We start from the raw sequence: 12,496 nt of genomic DNA, 5'->3' as shown, positions 1-12,496 counted from the left end.
GGATTATGCGTTGTGTGGAAAAATACTTCTGTTTGTTGGACCTAAATTTCTTGGCAATTGATTTCATGGGGGACAAAGTCCCCCTCTTGTATGGCTCCCTGAACAACCACAGAGTGGTCTAAGGATGTAAGGTGTAATCTTGCACCCTGCTCTCCAAAGGCCCGAACATTCCATACCCCCAAATGCACAACCTTCATTGCTCATTGCCTCTCACCCCCCAATAAACAGCTCGTCGGCCTGGAATACTCAGGGCTTGCCTCAGCATCCATCTCCAAAAAGAAATGGACTCAGGCGGCATTTCCAAATTCACAGCAGTTTTCCTCTCTGAAGGGTTAGTGTTTTGCCTCCACGAATATCCTGGGAACTCTCTGCCACTACATCCTCAAACCAGCGTTCGCTGGCTTGCTATCCATGCGGGCTGGCCATCCAACCTGGAGAATGAGCTACCCATGGGGGGGGGGGGCGGGCGCTCAAGTTCCAGCTGAGCGCCACACTTCTCCGCGGTGTGCCAATTTGCCAAAACCAAACTTCACCCAGGGCACCCAACACTTCTAGGGCCAGCAGCCCTGCTCGGTGCTGGAGAAATTCACTTACAATAGTTGTGCCCCACTGCCTGCTCCAGCCAGTAGACGGCTGCAGGGTGTGTGGCCGTGGGCTCTCACAACATTCATTAAACAGCTAAAACACTTTTTTAAAAAGTTAAAAGACCACCTTAAAACCACATTTAAGCGTTAAAGATTTTTAAAGTTTCAGATTAGAAGTTCCAAGTAAAAAGCGAAGAACTAAAAAGCCTCGAGAAAGCCCCTAACGAGCCACTCCTCCCTCCGCGCCGCTCGTCCTGATCCGTTTCCTTTCCCTCTCCTCTGACGCCACGACTCGAAGCCATCCAATGAAAGCCACTGGCAACGGATGGGATATTCACACATGATGCCGCACACACGTGCAGGGGCCTGCACGCCCGTCCACGTTTCCGTGCGAGCAGCCGCCCACGCGTCGTCTGCTCTAAGGATCAGCCCGGGGACGGGGGTCCCGGAGAAGCGGGTGCGCGTGTGCTGCATGTCACGTGTGAAGCAGGCTCTGGAGGAACGCGCCGACCCCGCCCCGTGGGCTTCCTGAACCTGAGTCAACAGGCGTCGCGGGATTGCGCGCGGGGGCGACCCAGCCAAAAGGCTCAGAAGCGGCGGCGGCGGCACCCTTGTTGTGCTCCTCCCTCCCGGGGCGGGGACTCGGGTCGTTGCGGGGGAGGGTTCCAGCCTCGGCTGCCCTGACGCGCCCCGGCGGCTGGGCGGAGAGCAGGGCCACCGCCGGCTTCCCCCCAGTCTGCACGCCGCTGCGCCAGGGCGCGGCAGCCCGGCTGTCCACACGCCCGTCGGGAGGCGGAGTAGCAGTGCCACCGGCACCTGGGAGCCCGCCGACGGGGAGCCGCCCTCGCCGCCCGTCATGTCGGGCTGGGACTACCTGGCCGCCGAGTGCCTGGTGTCCATCTCCAGCGGGGCCCTCATCCACCCGGCCGCCGCCAGCCTGGCCATCCCCAAGGACCGCTGCGCCGCCCCGTCCGCCGCGCCGCCCGGAGCCCGCCAGCCCCCGCGCCCCGGATCTGCGCTCTCCGACGGCGGCGCCTCGTCGTCCTCCTCGTCGGCCGGAGGGGGCGAGCTGGCGGGCGGCTTCCCAGCCCTGCCGGAGGAGGAGGGCGGAGCCGCCGCCAGCGCCTCTGCCAAGAAGCACCGCTGCCCTTTCCAAGGGTGCCTGAAGGGCTACGGCAAGTCCTCGCACCTGAAGGCGCACCTCCGCACGCACACGGGTAAGGAAGGCCCCGATCCACCCACCCCGGTTGGCCTCCGAGTCGAGGAGGCTGCCCCGCGGTAGCCTCCTGGCCGCCGCCTCCGCCGCCCACGTGGAGGAGTCCGCGCGCCTCGCTGCGTCTTGGCGCACGGAGCCTCCCCCTGATCTGGGGTGGGGAGGGGGAGCTCAGAGAGCTCGCTGCCGCCGTCGCCGGCTTCTCAGGGTGGGGTCCGCAAGACTGGCTTCTGCCCCCTCCCCCTTTCGGCCCCACGTGGCTAGCGGCGCTCGGGAAAGCGAAAGCGTGTGTTGGGAAGCGTGCGAGGCCTGTAAACGGCTATTTTAAGATGCGGCGGGGGGGCGGCGGGGGAGGGGGAGAAAGCAAACTCAAGATCTGTCCGCCGCGATCAGCGCTTGGCGCGGAACCTCCACGTTCAGAGGTAGTCTACGCCTCCGCGCGACGAAACGAACCAGTTTTTTTGTGGGTTTTTTTGGTGGGTGGAGGCAGGGGAGGGAGGGTTGTTTTCACGTCCTGCGTGCGAGTTTGCGCCAGAAGCGGCTGCTGCTGCAAAGGGCGCGGGGCGGGAGGCGTCCGGCCAGGCCAAACCATTCTTGTGTCTGGGTCTAATCCCATTGCTCAGTGGAACCTCCACGCGCGAAGGCAGTCAATCTGCTGAGGGGCTAGGGAGGAATGGGGGTGCGGGGGAGAGCTATTGCTTTCATAACTCAGGATGGCAAATAGGCCGCTGGCCCCTTGGTTTGTTTCAGTAAGGCTGACTCCCTGATTTCTGGGTAGAACGGGGGGCGGGGTGTCTTCAGATTCCCCCCTGCCTGCTTCTCTCCCCCCCCCCATCTTTTCTAGCCCTCGTCTTGCTTATCCCCTTGTTGGGTAAGCCTAGGATTCTGTTGCGGGACAGCCAGGAGGAGGGGTGTGTGGCTACCCAGCATGTCCTGTAACCATGTGAACTTAATGGGGGGATGTGAAGGGGGTCAGAGATGGGGGTGGTCGATAATCTATGGTCTCCAGGGGCTGTCCTACTCCTAGCCCCACCTCTTTCTCTCCTGATTCCCCCCCACCCTCTTCAGAGTGAGAGGTGGGAGGTGTCACGATTGGGTGGGCCAGAGCGGAGGTGTGGCCATATGATGTCAGAAGTGTGGGTGTGGTGCCCAGGAATCACCTTGCCATGTGAACTGGTTACTAGCTGAAAACTGACCTTTCCAATTTGGGGTGGGGGTGGGGAGAAGAGGAGACAGATGATCCACCCAGGCGCCGCACTTGATTCAGAAGTGGGTGCCGCTTGAGGCCCTCCCACGGAAACGTGGACGGGCGTGCAGGACCCCTGCACGTGTGTGCAGCATCATGTGGGAATAGCCCATCCGTTGCCAGTGGCTTTCATTGGATGGCTTCGAGTCTTGGCCTCAGAGGAGAGAGAAAGGAAATAGATCAGGAGAGTGTGGGGCACAGTGTGGGGCCCCTTCCAGAGGGAGGGGGCACAGAATTGTAGCAGTGCAGCTTGATCCTGGCTAGGGATGGGGGTGTTGGACTCTGGCAGATGAGACCCAGGTTCAAATCTACACTCGGCCACAGGTCCGTCTGGGTGACCATTTCTTGGCCTGAACTGCCTCGCAGGGTTGTTGTGGGTAAAAGGGGTGGCAGCTGCACTGAGACTATGAAGGCAAAAAGCTATTATTTCTCTGTGTAAACCACTTTGGAAACTTTTGTTGAAAAGTGGTATATAAATATTTGTTGTGGATTTCACATCCCGCGATACCACCCCAGGCTCCTTTGGGACAAACCACACCTTCCTCAGTTAATAACAACTTTCACCTCAATGTAATTTGATCCCAAGGATGTGATTGTGGCTGGGCGGCCTGATCTTCTCCATGTTTACTCTAGAGCAGGGGCAGGCAATCATGGTGTTCCAGCTGCTGCTGAACTACAACTCCCATCACCCCCAGTCGCTGTTATGGCTGTGCATGATGGGAGTTGTCGTTCAGCAACAGCTGCAGCTGAATTCAGGGGCACTTACTCCAAGTAGCACGCTTAGGACGCCTTATGCAGCATACATAAGAACAGCCCTGCTGGATCAGGCCCAAGGCCCATCTAGTGACATGTACCTTGTGAAATATACAAAGGCACATTCTGCACGTGGATTAGGATTGAGAAGGCATCGGAGAGTGTGAGCATTTAGGAAGTGGCGGAGATGGGGGGATTCTGTCAGATCAGCTCACCCAGTTCTCCCCCCCCCGCCTTGTGGGGATCGGAGGCTGGACCCCTGTAAGAATTGGCAAGAGGAGGGTTGACAGGGAAGCCTGTGCCTAATTTCCTCCCGCTCCTGCATGTGGCAAGGCTGGAGGGAACTCTCGTGCCCTCTAATCAGATCAGTGAGGAATTTTCTAAAGGTGTGGGCAAATCTCCTGGAGACGGCTACACAAGGCGCTAGTCCATAAGGGCTAACACTTTTCCCCCTGCCTGGTTATTTGCACTCCCCGGCTCTGGCAAGGATGAACGTCTTCCTAAGGGGAGATGCGAATCCTGCAACCTTTGGGATGAAGGAGTGCATCGGTTTGGGCTTGTGCAAGCCTTATTCCCGAGGAAACGCACCCAGGACGGTGCTGGGGAGATGCGAAGGGAGCTCATGGTGCCATGCTGGAGGTGGGAGAGAGAGAGCCTTCCCTTTGAGGGAGCCACTCAAAGGTCTCTTTGCAGGTGCCAACGGAGGGGCCCTCCACCCCCTTGTGGGCGGGAGGGATGGCAGAACATCTGGCACCCTTGTAGAATCGGATGGAACGCCCCGTGGGGGTCCTCCGGAGGCTCTGTTTACACAGATGTGATGTTCGCCAGAAACATTTTGAACCTGGCGTATGTCTGGCGGGAGCAGAGGGGGAGGTTTAACGGACCCTGGGAGCCCGAACCCACCATCTGTTCTACAGTCTGTGGAGATCCTTACAGGCCTGCGTGGGTGGATTTTTGGACAGGGACGTTAATCCGACCCTGGCATTCGGTGAGAAACTCAACAGAACATCTCTGCAGTCGTGCCATGGAGAGGACGGGGGTGCACCCAAGAGCATGAAAGAGACCCACCGTTCTGAAAACCAGGCTAAATTGAGACATGGGAAGGTAGAGAAGTTGGGAGGGACTCTGGAGGTCATCTAGTCTGACCCACCCCGGTTGGTGCAGGAAACTGCTACAGCATCCTTGACGGGTGGCCTTCCAGCCTGTGTTTGAAAACCTCCAGCAAACGGTGAGCCCACCGCTTCACACGGCAGGCTGTTCCGCTGTCCAACGGCTCTGATAGCCAGGACATTCCAGAGGTCCCCAACTGCTCATTTGGAGAGGGGCCACATCCAAGTTGTATAGCGTGTCCTTTGCCTGCAGAAGATCCAAGGTCCAGTCCCTGGCATCTTCGGTAGCAGTGGTGGGAATGACCGTGGAGAGCTGCTGCCAGTCAGAGTAGTCAATGCTGGGCTCGTTGGACCAAAGCTCTGACATTACATCAGGGCTGCTCAACTTTGGCCTGCCAGCAGATGTTGGCCTACAATTTCCATAATCCCTGGCTATTGGCCACTGTGGCTGGGGTTATTTATTTATTTATTTCCACATTGATATCCCGCTCTTCCTCTGAGGAGCACAGAGCAGTGTACATGGTTATTTTTATTCTCACAACCACCCTGTGAGGTAGGTTGGGCTGAGAGAGACATGACTGGCCCAGAGTCGCCCAGCGGGTTTCATGGTTGGATGGGGATCCGAACTCGGGTCTTTCCCGATCCTAGTCCAACAATCTAACCACTACACTGTGCTGGCTGTTATGGCAGTTGTATTCCAGAAACAGCTACATAGGAAGCTGCCATATACTGAGTCAGACCATTGGTCTGTCTAGCTCAGTATTGTCTACACAGACTGGCAGCGGCTTCTTCTCCAAGGTTGCAGGCAGGAGTCTCTCTCAGCCCGATCTTGGAGATGCTGCCAGGGAGGGAACTTGGAGCCTAGATGCTCTTCCCAGAGCTGCTTCATCCCTTAAGGGGAATATCTGACAGTGCTCATCACACTCCTAGTCTCCCTTTCATGTGCAACCAGGGTGGACCCTGCTTAGCTAAGGGGACAAGTCATGCTTACTACGGGGCCTAAGTTGCGCAGGCCTGCTCTACATAAACCAGTTCCCTATGTTCATTTTCCCCACTGGTAAATCTGGGCTCTTCTTCTGCCCAGAATTGCTGTGGCCTCATGTGCTTTGCATGTTTTTGCTACGGCTTTAAAACCCTTTTCCCTCCCTGTCTGCCCTCCCTCCCAGAGAGGCTCTGTCTACCAGTTGACGTTGTGGCTTTGCCTCCTGTTGTGTTTCTCTCTCTCCTTGGTTTTGGGAGAAAAAGGGAATCTCTCTCTCTCCCCCCCCCCTCTCTCCCCCGTTCTTATCCTACCCAGATGGCACTGACTCATCCTGGCAAGCCAGATGAGCTGCCCGCGTCTCTGACCCTCCCCGGCTGCTGTCCCTGGGCACGGAGGCAAGGCGTGTCTGTGTGTCGGCCTGGTGATTACTCAAAGTGGGGAGGAGCCGGAGAAACTGGCACTGTGGGATTAGCCGCGGTGGAGGGAGAGAATTCCCAGGCGCGGCTTGGGCACTGCGCATGGATGCCCGCTGGCTGCCTTGGGGCATTTTGAGATGGCAAACCGGAAGCCACGGCCTGGTAGGAATCGGTGTGCCACTTGCATGTGCCGCTTCCTGGCTCTTAAGCCTCTCATCCGCTTTCTGGTTGATCGAGCTTGCTGCCTTCAGACTGTGTCATGGCAGGGCAGGCCAATGGTTTCCTCTTGCCCAGGGTTCTAGCCGGATGCTTCAGAAGACCATGGCTGGTTTTCCCCTGTGCTTTGTCCTGGCGGTGAGCGTGGGGAAGGTAGACTGCTCCTGTACGCGGAGATCTAGACTAACGCGGCCTTCCTTGGTTTCCCTTTTTTCTTCCGCAGGCGAGCGGCCGTTTCCCTGCACCTGGCCCGGCTGCCAGAAGAGGTTTGCGCGCTCGGATGAGCTGGCCCGCCACGTCCGCACGCACACCGGCGAGAAGCGCTTTGCCTGCCCCCTCTGTGAGAAGCGGTTCATGCGCAGTGACCACCTGACCAAGCACGCCCGGCGCCACCCCACCTTCCGGCCAGGCATGGTCCTAAAGCCCGACTACCACAGCGCCTCCCCCAGTGACTCGGCCGCCAGCAGCTTAGCTGGAAGCCCCGCCCCTGACAGCCCCACCCCCGATAGCCCAGCCACCTAGGAACCCCCAGCTAAATGTTCCTAAGAGAGGTGGGGTGGCTGGTCCCCATGGGGTCCGTTGTCCTCTTCCTCAGGACGATGCAAGACCTATCTGTCAAGGACCGTTTCGTTGCTGAAAGGACCTCACTTACTTGTAGTCTGGTGTGTTGCCCCCCAACTTGTCGCTGGTTTTAATTTTGCGTGTTCAAGGATCGGGTCCTCCTCCTCCTCCTTCGTGGTGGCGGGGGGCAGGACATGACTGAAATCCTGGCCTCTCCCCTGTCGTGCCTCAAAGGCAACCCCATTCTCACCTGGCTTGACTAGCCCCATGCTTGATAGCTGCAACTAGGCCACGAACCTTCGCATGCCGTTGCCTCCGCTTCCACTCCGCACCCTGCCGATTGTCTTCCTTGGTGCTGTGGTGGCCAAAGTGGCGGGACTTGCCTCGGTTTCCCAATGCAAGAGACTTTCTCCCGGGGTCTGCAGCTGGTCCCTTGAGGAGATAGCCTGTTGGGTGAAAACATCCCGCCAGCGACTGTCACGTTCCACTTGCCATCATTCCAACTTTGGGCGTTCTTCCCATACACAGGGACAGAAGAATGTTGTCCAAGGCCTGTACAATCCAGTCCTCTGCTAATAAACGTGGCATCTGGGAAATGGAGGTATTCTGCCACTGAATGAGGAGGATCTATCCCTTGCTGTCATCGCCAATGCAACAGATAGGCCCTAGGCCCTCCCTTCCATGAATTCATGTTCCTTTTTAAAAAATGGCCACTTAACACTGGTGATCTTTGCCACATCCTGTGGCCATGAGTTCCGCAGGCTGGCTAGCACTGCATGAAGAGATAACCGGGAACATGAGATGATTTCTACTCCTCCCTTGTATGCTACGTCTTCTTTCCAAGGGAAGATCTAAAGTGACTACTTCTTTCCCCCCGCAACAACCTCCGGGACTAGAGTTAGAGATTCCTTCCCTTGAGATTCTCTAGCACTTGGTTTTCTGCCATTAATACTACATTGCTAAAGATGGACCATGGTACCCTATGTAAATAATTCTGAGCCCCACTCACATGTCAGTCCATAAAGGAAAGGTGCAGTACTGGTTCATGGGTGTGGGTGTCTTGTTTTTGTCAAATGTATTTATTTTTCTTTAAAGAATTTTAGAATTCGGGTATAGCCAGGAGAACAGTGGAGAGAGACTCTGGGTTTCATTCTCATTCTCTCCTCCTTGTGAATGTGGGACGCCCGTGTGCTTGCTGAGCGCCTTATGGAGAGAAACTATAGCTTAGCGGTAGAGCACGTAGTTTGTATTCAGGTGGTCTTGGGTTTAATTCCCAGCATCTTCAGGTAGTCCTGCGAAAGACCCATCTGAAACTCTGGAGAGCTGCTGCCAGTCAGAGTAGACAGTACTCAGGTACATGGACCAAGGGTCTGACTTGATGTAAGGCAGCTTCATATGTTTAGGGGAAAGTCACAGGGTCAGTCCCTGGAAGCATCTCTGGGTAGGACTGGGAAAATCCCCGCTGCAAACTCGAGAGAGCTGCTGCCAGTCAGAGCTGGCAGTACTCGACTAAATGGACCAAGGGACGGACTCGGTAAGAAGCAGCTTATAGTGGGGGTTGCAGTTTGGGTGATTTGTATGCCAAAGGTCCCAGGTTAATTTCCGTTGAAATGAATCTCTGTTCCCAAGTTTGGGAAGGGCTTTTGGAGAGCCACTGCCAATCAGAACAGGTGAGTACTTTACAAATTCAATCCCTGGTATCTGCAGCTAAAATATCTCAGGGAGGAGGGCTGGGGATAAAATTCCTGGCAAGCTGCTGCCAGAGTAGGCAGTATTGGACTATTTGGACCAAGGGTCTGATTCAGTAGAAGGCAACTTCATAGGCTCATCAGTAGCATCCAGAGGCCAATGGGAGAGTTCCTTGTTTGCATGCAGAAGGGTTCAGAATCCATCTGCAGTTAAAAGGTTCTCTTGTAGCAGACTGCGAAAGATCTCTGGAAAACTGCTGCTAGTCAGAGTAGATAATACTGGGCTAGGTGGACCAGAGGTCTTACTCGGCAAAAGGTTGAGAAGGTCTTGTAGCTAAGGTAGAATACATATTTAACTCATTTAGAAAATTCATTTCTGAGCATGTCATCTCTTGGGTACCTGAGCTTCTGTTGCCTGAAATTGGACAGAGAGTACCTCCAGAGCAGACAATATTGGGCTAGATAGACTCATGGAATAATAGAGTTTCAGAGTCAGAAGGGAGTCAGGTACTGGTCTAGCCTCCTCCTCAGTGCAGGATTCTGCACAAGGTAGTTTTGTAGAACGTATAAGCAGAATGGAATGTCTTAAAAGTATGATTTTGCACACCTGAAAGCACTTTTTTTTTTTAAACCTCATGGGGGTTTTCACTCTGTTGTGCACAGATGGATATCAGAGTTGATACACACGAGCTGGTGCCTTGGGATGGCTCTCAGGGAACAACAGATGTGCTTTAGGGAACCCATTTGTTGGGATAGGATATGTCCCATTCACCTGCACTGGTTTTGACCATAACTGGGATTGCTTGTGTTGCATGTTTTCGGCAATGGGGTGTCCATGGAAAGTCAGGACTGGGTGGGGGGAGCGGGTTCTGCGTTGTGGCCACGGCCATTTGCATACCTGAAGTGTCCTTGGCTAAATTAATAGGAAATGGAAGGGATCCTAGCTGGTGCAGTTTTAAGAGTGCCGTGCTTGCACCTCTGGAATGCATTCTCACTATCTCTTGGGATACTCTATTGGGGTGTCCTGGGAAGGATTTGAACCCAAGATATAGGAAAATGCCTTCTACCGAGTCAGACCATTGGTCCATCTAGCTCAGTTTTGTCTACACAGACTGGTAGTGGCTTCTCTAAGGTTGCAGGCAGGAGTCTCTCAGCCCAGTCTGAAGATACCAGGGAGGGAACCTGGAACTTTCTGCTGTTCCCAGAGCAGCTCCATCCCCTAAGGGGGATATCTTGCAGGGCTCATGTATGTAGTTTCCCATTCAAATGCAAACCAGGGCAGAACCTGCTTAGCAAAGGAGACAATTCATGCTCGCTACCACAAGACCAGCTCTCCTCCCTGTGTGTGTCGGAATCGGGGCTGTGATTCCAGGAGGTGCAAGGCACTTCCTGAAAACTGAAGCAGCCCTCAACTTCCTCAAAGTGAAATCTGAAAGAGAATTTCAGGGTTTCTCCCAAAGGGAAACATGGGAACCCTTCCTCAGAGGAAGAGTGCTCACCCCTCAAGTGCTCAGGGAGGATTGTGGCAGACACTGTTTGTGAAATTTAAGAAAACAAAAATTTAAAAATCCCATCTCCCCCATATTCGAAATAGCTAAAGAGGAATTTTTTTTGAAGAGTGTGTTTGTGTGGTTTTTTTCTAAAATAGATGGATGTGCTTGGTTGCTGGGAAATGGTGGGTTTGCAAGGGGTATTTTTTTAAATAGAAAAAGAGGAATCTAATTGCATTGCAAGCTTGAGAAAGCAATTTTGATGGAAATTCTATATATTTGTATTGCTGTTCTTGTGGGAGAGAATCTAGCCCCACCTTCCTTGATGTGCCTGCCATAGTCCAAGTCTGTCCTAAGCCAAGGTGCCTGTAGAGCTAATTTGTGTGTACAAGAAAATGCCCCTTTTTCTTTTTTATGAACCAGGAATGGCTGCTTGCACATTTCTCTGTGTGGTTTTTCCTTCCCGCAGGATTGAACCAATGGGGAAAGCCCCTGAGCTTAATATCTTTTTTAAAGTGGCAATTATATTTGAAACAGCCGTTTATCTTTATTTTAAAAGGGTTATGACCGCGGAGTGGCTCCTGCGCTTGCTAGATTGTCAAAGCTATCCCCCTATGGCATGTGTATAAATGATGCATTTTATTTTATAGGATTAATATATATTAATTTATATGATAATGGAACTCCAGGCCTAAATTCGGCGGCTGTCTGTATCTTGTGTGGGTGACGGCTGTGCGAGGTTCCACAAGTGGATATTTTATCCCCCGCCCCAGCTCTGTATTTTGAAAAAGCACTGAAGCCTGTTTACGTGTGGGGATGTTTTCAGTTGTGCTGTTTTTTAATTAAAGACAAAGATTGTGTAAACTGTTGTCTGTGTGCATTTTTTCTGGAAGAAATGTATTTACCTTCACTCTCTGCTGGCCTTAAAGGACAGAGGCTACAGCCATAACATCTCCTGTTAATGCTGGGTCTGACACCCAAAAGTCCTGTGCGATTGACTCTTAAGCCCCTTGACCTGCTTGTATCAAAGGGAGAACATAGCAACTTTGCACATGTTCTGGTACTCTTGGCCTGTGCTTCTCTCCATTTATGTATTCCATATTTTTTTATTCAGCCCTTCCTTCAAGGAGGCCAGGGTGGCTTACTAAAGGTAAAGTGTGCCATCAACTCGATTTCAACTCCTGGCACCCACAGAGGCCTGTGGTTGTCTTTGGTAGAATACAGGATGGGTTGACCATTGCCTCCTCCCGCACAGTATGAGACGATGCCTTTCAGCACCTTCCTATATCGCTGCTGCCCGGTACAGGAGTATCCCATAGTATGGGAAACATACCAGCGCGGATTTGAACCGGCAACCTGCTTGTTAGCCAAGCATTTCCCCGCTGCTCCACTTAAGGTGACGGGGTAGCATTTAAGTGCCCCCAAAATACTGCATCCTCACATCAACCCTGGAGATAGACCAGGTGGAATGTGCCTGGCCCAAGGTCAGGGGCAAGCAGGCCTAGTCAAGTGTTCTAGCCACCTAATGGCGCAGCGGGGAAATGACTTGATTAGCAAGCCAGAGGTTGGTTCGAATCCCCAGAAACACGTCTATCGGGCAGCAGCGAAATAGGAAGATGCCGAAAGGCATCATCTCATACTGCGCGGGAGGAGGCAATGGCACAGTGCTCTGTTGTTGCCAGGATGGCGCCCTTTACTCAAGTGTTCTACCCACTACACCATGGTTACTTTAAGGTTGCTGCTTTTTGCAGGCAAGGATCCTGTGCTTCTATACAAGCTGAAGAGGCAGAAATGCTTTTCCAGTACAGGGATCCTGGAAAAAGCTTATAGCTCTTGCAATAATAATAATAATAATAATAATAATAATAAAATATACTAAACAAAACAGGCCTCGGATACCAAACATCTAAAACATCAAGTCAAATCAACCATCTGCTGTACATGGACGATATGAAGTTGTATGGAAAGTCCCAGTCAGAAATCGAATCACTGCTAAGCACTGTCCGTATATTCAGTAGCAATATAGCAATGGAGTTTGGACAAGACAAGTGTGCTGCATTAATAATGAACAGAGGGAAAATAAGAAAAACAGAAGGAATAGAACTGCCCAATGGAAGCAACATCAAGAACCTGGAAGAGAAAGAACCTTACAAATACTTGGGCATTCTCCAGGCTGATAACATCGCACACACTGAAGTTAAAAGAAAAATTGGAAGTGAATACATCAGGAGAGTTAGA

The 12,496-nt window shown here is 53.1% G+C and overlaps 1 protein-coding gene across 1 annotated transcript; it reads left to right on the top strand.

Annotated features, from left to right (window-relative positions):
• The first annotated feature begins 918 nt into the window (after positions 1 to 918).
• Positions 919 to 11,122, top strand: KLF16 (KLF transcription factor 16). The gene is made up of 2 exons (XM_053300559.1): positions 919 to 1,801; positions 6,743 to 11,122. The coding sequence occupies exons 1-2, from the start codon at positions 1,441 to 1,443 to the stop codon at positions 7,039 to 7,041; spliced, it is 660 nt and encodes a 219-aa protein (XP_053156534.1). The 5' UTR covers positions 919 to 1,440; the 3' UTR covers positions 7,042 to 11,122.
• Positions 11,123 to 12,496: the final 1,374 nt, after the last annotated feature.

This window comes from Hemicordylus capensis, chromosome 2 (assembly GCF_027244095.1).
Source record: "Hemicordylus capensis ecotype Gifberg chromosome 2, rHemCap1.1.pri, whole genome shotgun sequence".
Classification (NCBI taxonomy): Eukaryota; Metazoa; Chordata; class Lepidosauria; order Squamata; family Cordylidae; genus Hemicordylus; species Hemicordylus capensis.
Note: the sequence above shows the minus strand (reverse complement) of the source record. Positions and strands in the feature narration are given on the sequence as shown.